General features: G+C 39.1%; 2 protein-coding genes across 5 annotated transcripts in view; both read left to right on the top strand.

Moving 5' to 3' along the window:
* Window positions 1–12: 12 nt before the first annotated feature.
* The window catches only part of Xrcc4 (X-ray repair cross complementing 4), a 212661-nt gene continuing 206417 nt past the window's right edge, over window positions 13–6256 (top strand). Inside the window, exon 1 of one of the 4 annotated variants that reach the window (XR_015734962.1) lies at window positions 13–147. The gene's annotated coding sequence lies outside the window, so the exon portion shown is untranslated. The other 3 variants (XM_087896767.1, XM_087896769.1, XM_087896768.1) reach the window with 3 other exon arrangements.
* Window positions 2633–2938, top strand: LOC146891665 (uncharacterized). Its single transcript, XM_087897043.1, has one exon. The coding sequence runs from the start codon at window positions 2633–2635 to the stop codon at window positions 2936–2938; it is 306 nt and encodes a 101-aa protein (XP_087753169.1).

The following is a 6256-nucleotide window of genomic DNA, read 5'->3' as shown; positions in this document are numbered from 1 at the left end:
TGTGATAGGCTTCGGTTACCGGAAAAGGCGGGGCTTGAGCGACGCCGCGCAAACCGCGGAATTAGCGGACTCTCTCATTGGCCGCACCGGGTTATCCTGGGTGCCCGCATTTTCTTCGGAGGAGACCGGAAGTGGAGTCACTGAGAGGTAGGGCCCGGAAGTGGCTGCGGTCTTTCTACATAAGCAATACTTGCGCTCTCCTTCTGTTTCTTCCCATTCCAAACTCCTGTATTCCCCTGACATTTGCCTCCAAAGCTGCTCAGTGTGCGGCTTTTACCCTGTTTGTGACCTTCTGTTTGTTGACTATAGGGGATGTCAGGGTTTCCTAAGGTGTCACCTGTTTGGGGTCCCTCTGAAGTTTCTCTTTTTGTGACTTTTGACCTGCAAGAGTGAGAGGCTCGTTGGAATATGCTGTATTACTGCGTGACGGACACCTGTATTCCGAGGATTGTGTTTAATATGTGGATTCACTGCCCCTGAACTGCTCGCCCCCCTTCCAGTATGGTCTACATCCGGGACTTAGACTTTCTAGGCCCTGAAGAGAGGGAAAGAACTCTGGTCGCTACTGGAAAGGAACAGCCCATTTCCGAGGGGGAGTAATTGCCTAGTTAAGTACCACTAGGTGAGGCGTTATTTTACCTTACGAGTTTTGTAGATATGGGCAAGGTGTAATTTGATGTGTTCAATTATATATCGTTCTTCGAATGATTCAATGATTCTGAAGTCGGGCATTTTTTTTTCACGCTTCCAAGTGTATCAAAATTATGGAAATCTTATGTATCCAAATACTTTTTTTCTTAGGCAGTATGGTTTTCTTTTTTTTTCAAAATGTAGTTATTCTTTAATTTATTGGCCTAGAAGATATGTAGAGAGCATGAACGAAGGAAACTGATTTGATATATTTATTTATGAGCTCTAGTCAGCTGAATCACGAGAATCCAATAGTTAGGGCAACACAGTATTTTTACTTAGTGCTCCATGCGATTGTATATGATACTGTATGGCACCTAAGATTTTATTTGAAATTATAATTAGATTTTGAAAATCAACTCTATTCAGTTGCTAAAAGTTCATCAAATATTCAAATTAAGGCTCTTCATTATTAGTGGTATCGATACTGCAGCAGAGGAAATTAATGGGGGAATAGAGAAGACGGCAATAGGACATGATACAGTGTACAGTACTTTCCGTATATTATTTAATCATTTCAAAATTCCTGTGTGTTATCCCTTACTACTCAAGTTGAATAAATATGAACGTTCCAAATGTAGTTGTAGGAAATATGTTCTGAGCTCGCTATGTTTGGCTTTTGAAGCAGTGAAAAGCGTTGGTAGATGTTATAAATGACTTATTCATGTAAAAATTGCCGAGTACTACCTTTTGACACCCGAGATTGCTATTTCTGTAGGAGGCTATGTTTCAGGCTCTAATAAGGAGCACAGTAAGCCAAAGTTCAAGATCGTAACTGGTTTGTTGTATTTATGAACAATTTAGGCCAAAGTTTCTTACATATCTTAACTTCAAAGTAGTAGCAAATAGATTGGTCAATCTTAAGTTATTCATAGAAGTACATACTATGGGGAGATAAAGCTGAACATGTGTGTATGGTATTTATTGTATTCATGTAAAATAGCAAAATGAATCTTACATGCCTAGATCTGTGGGGAACCTGCAAGGTGATTAGGCACACAGAGACCCTGATTTTGATTTTGATTGTAAGTGAACAGTTCCTTTCTTCCTTCCGTAATCTTTATTTTGCTTGTTTCTTCTTCCTGCTGGTAGCTCTACTGTAAATTTCTCATTTAGAATCATTTGGATCATTTTCCTCCTAACACTGAAACTTGACTGTGTCGTTTGTTATACAGACATTATTGTCTCCTCTGCATCTGGAGGAGTATTTTCAGCTTTCATGTCATGATCCACAGGGTTGTATATGAAATGATGTATTTATAGTTTTCTGCAGGAGTGCATTTAGCTTTCTTCACTGTTGTGAGAATTAAATGAGTAAGTAGCCAAGTCTTTGGTACACAATAAGTGTTATGGTGTACATCACATTCTCCTTCTCTGGTGGAGGGATAATGATGGAAAAATGATTCAGTTTCATATGTTAGTCACATAGTAAAAGGTTTAAAATTAATTTTGTTTATTATAATCCCACGCCACTGCATTTCTCTTTTTTCTTGATTTCTGTTATTGATAGTATTTGTGGTTTCTTTTTACTTTAATTGCTTATTTATTGCTACTCAAATATATTACTGGGTTTTATTTTATCTATAGTTCTGTCTATTTCTTCATTTATTTTTGTGATTGCTTTTTCTGATTCTCAACCAAATACATAAACTGAAGTTAAGTTCCTTTGACTTTGATTGCTGCCTTCCTGGTCTCTATGTGTTTCATTCTCTTCCCCCGTGACTTCTAGATTATGGCAGGCTAATTTTATTTGACATGTTTTTCCTTTCACCTTAAGAAATGATTCTAGGTGTCTTCTCTACCCTGGGAGCCTCTTGCCTGCCTTAGCCCCCACCCCTAAAGCTGTATGCCTCCTTCAAGTCCTTCTCTACCTGCTTCTGGGAGCATGCACAGCTGCTGAATAGGCAGATGTATGCAGTAGAATTGCAACAGACATTGACAGATGGGGCCCCAGCAGCTTGGCAGTCCCAGTCCTGTGACCCTACTCATCCCAGCTGCAGCTTCCACACCAGCATCATTTCAAGGGATATTGACACAGCTGTCAAGTTCACTGGGGCTGGAGCTACTCCTTGGGGTGGTTGGCTCTTGGGCTGGGATTGGGACTGTTTTTGGAATCCTCATCCCTGGTTATGCCAGGAACCCTTCTCTCAAGCAACAGATCTTCTGTGCGGTTCTGAGCTTTGCCCTCTCAGAGGCCATGGGGCTCTTTTTCCTGATGGACGTCTTTCTCATTTTCTTTGCTATGTGAAGTAGCTGTCTCCACTCCCACCTCCCATAGTTCTTTCATGGCCAGTCTGCTGTGTATATTCCTTTTCCTGTAAATCCCCAGGAATTCTGGACAATGTGCTTGGCTAAGGGTTTGATAGACAAAAAAAAAATAACTAAATACTTATTAATAAAAAAAGATCTTATTAATCTTTTTACATTTCAACCTCATTTATTTACTTTCTCCAGCAATAACATTTCTGTGTAGTTCTTTCTTTTGTCCCAGTTTCTAGTGTTTGATGTTTTTATGTGTTTTCTCCCAAACAACTCCTGCTCCCATATCACACGAAGATTCTCTTCTTAATGCTACCAGTGATCTCCAGATGTTGATCATCCTCAGGCATGGTCATATTTGGTTTATCTTTTGATCACTTCCTCACGCATGAAGGTTTTTTTCCTTTTCTTATTAGCTCTGTCTCTGGACCATAGTCACATGCTTTTCTTCGCACGCTTTAATTCACATTCAAGTCACATGCTTTTCTTCCTGTTTTCTTGGTTTCTCCTTCTAGGCTTGCACTGCTAGATCCTTCTGTTCTTCCCAAACATTTGTTGTTAAAGTGCTCTATTGCTCATTATTTTATGCTCCTTTCCTTTCTTTATCTCCTTTCTATGACACCAAGACTTAACATATTCATATTTCAATAATTCACACATTCATATTTTTCATTCATTCTCTCTCTAATCCTATTTATCCATTAGTTTTCTAACTGAATGTTGACATTTGTAAACTTAAAAATTTATTTAAAAATACTGTGTATACATGTGTATGTGCTTGAATGTATGTGTTGTGTGCATGTTTCTGTGTATGTGTGTGTGTGTGTGTGTGTGTGTGTGTGTGTGTGTGCCTGCTCCTCTCTATGTGCATCATATAGATGCAGGATCCCATGAGGCCAGAAGTGGTTGTTAGTTACCGTGGATCTGGAGTTAGGCAGTTGTGAGCTGCCTTATGTTTTGGCAGCCAAACCTAGGTCCCCTGCAATAACAGTAAGTGCTCTCAACCACTAGACTTCTTTGCAGCCCCTCCTTTACATTTTTAAGGGATAGTGCAAATATTTGCTGTCATAGTTTGTATTGCTTTGCAGAGACACCATAATGATGGCAACTCTTACAAAGGAAGACATATAACTGGGGCTGACTTACAGGTTCAGAGGTTTATTTAGTTCATTATCGTCATGGCGGGAAGCATGGCTGGAGAAGGAGCAGTGAGTTCTATAACTGTATTGGCAGGTAGCAGAAATAGAGAGACACACTGGGCATGGCTTGAGCATTTGAAACCCCACAACCCATCCCAGTGACATATTTCCTCCAGCAAGGGTGCACCTCTTAATATTGCCACTTCCTCATGGTGGAAGATGCAAATCTATGAGCCTGTGGGGCCATTTTCGTTCAAGCTGCCATAATCTCAAAGTGAACACCTTTCTTCCCAAACCAATTTTCATCTTGGTTAGTGGCAACAATGTACAGCCAATTTCTTTAGGTTAACTCTTGGAAATTGAACAGGGCAGTGGTGGCACACGCCTTCAGCCCCAGCACTCAGGAGGCAGAGGCAGTTGGAGCTCTGTGAGTTCCAGGCCCGCCTGGTCTACAAAGTGAGTTCTAGCACAGCCAGGACTATTGCACAAAGAAACACTGACTCTTGCCTTTCTTTTATATTCTGCTAAGTTCATAAAACATATCTGGGATCTCCCAATCTATTGCCTTTCTGATTAGTACATTGATCGTGTTGTGCCTGGATTTCTCTTATATTATCCACTCTAGTTCTTGTTGTATGGATTTTAGAATTAGTGTTCATATTGGTTCCTGGTTTTTTCTTCAGTCTTTGCCTCCTGATAATGATCAGCCTATATTTCAAAATTTTATTAGGTTATAGGATTCTAAGTGTACCACCTTATCTTTACAGATTACATCTTCAAATAGAATAAGGGCATCAATGGAAAAAGTGTGAATTCCACATAGATTCTGAGGTTTATTGTAATGTATCAGTGTTGGTAACATGGGGTTTATTAAGCTCAAACTGTTTATAATTTTCTTCCATTTTAGTTTCAGGGAGCATAAGGTACCATCAGTTCAACTCATATACATTTTTTCCTATTTGAAAAATGCGATGCTCAGAACTGAAATCTAATCAGAAGGACTTGTATGGAAAAGGAATAAGACTTGCCCCACCTCTCCCAAACCTACCACTCACAACTGTACTGTTTATCTGCCTGTTTACTAATGGGAAACAAGAAAAGAATGACACTTGGGTATAAGAACATCAATCTTGGGGAGAAAACCCTATACCATATTCCAAGTTGTTACTACCTACAATTGAAACACACACACACACACATACACACACACAAATTTAAGAATCATAGGACACTACCAATAGTTAACATTGTCATCAACCAACAGCAGTTTTATTGGGTTTAAACAGTCATAAACTCTCCTAACACCACACAAGTACTGACATTCCTAATTAGAGGAGTAGTTACATACTGCCTTCCAGGCAGCAATTTCAACCATATTTCTTAATACACTTTGAATAACTTTAGGGAGAAGAAGTCCTAAAAACTAAAGTAAAAGATTTGATTTTGTCTTCTGTTGGTGATAAATGCTCAAACTGAACTGAACCATTGTACCTAAAACTTAATAAATCCCTGTTCTCTTTTGTAAAAGTGTAAGTTCTAAGATCTGAGATATGCAGATCACAAACCAACCAACCAACCAACCAAACAAACAAACAGAAAGATACTCCCACATGCAAAGTAAGTATAGGGTTTGGGAAGATAATTCAGTTAGAGCATTTGGACTTCAGGCATGAAGACCCGAGATCAGATCCAGCACCCACCATAATAGCTGAATATCCCTGTAACTCAAGCATTGTGGGGTAGAGACATGCAGACCCTAAATATTCTTTGGCATAAGTTCAGCATGAAACATCAGCTTCTGCTTTAGTGAGAGACCTTATGTCAGGCAATAAAGCAGGGCGCAATAGAGAAAGACACCCCAAGGCACGCTGTGGCTTCTGCTTATGTGTACACGGACACAAAAGTACATATAGCATAATAGTTGTTATATAAGTCTGCTTTTCTGTTTAAAAATTCTGTATGTTCCTGTTTTTGAACTTTTAAAAATGTGACAAGTCTTTCAAATAAACCCATAATCATAATTTTGGTTTGCAATTACATTTTTTCCCTTTTTAAAAAGTAAAGTCTAGCAAAATAATAGCAAGAATCCAATTATAGATTACTAGCAGCTGGTTCTATATATTTTATGCTGAATTCCCTGTAGGTATTAGCCTACTTTTCTTGACAAG

This window comes from Myodes glareolus, chromosome 15 (assembly GCF_982192425.1).
Source record: "Myodes glareolus chromosome 15, mMyoGla1.1, whole genome shotgun sequence".
NCBI lineage: Eukaryota > Metazoa > Chordata > Mammalia > Rodentia > Cricetidae > Myodes > Myodes glareolus.
This window is presented reverse-complemented; position numbering and strand designations above follow the sequence as displayed.

Excerpts from the sequence above, each read along its gene's own strand:
- LOC146891665 (XM_087897043.1), top strand. The coding sequence starts at position 2,633 with ATGGGGCCCCAGCAGCTTGGCAGTCCCAGTCCTGTGACCCTACTCATC.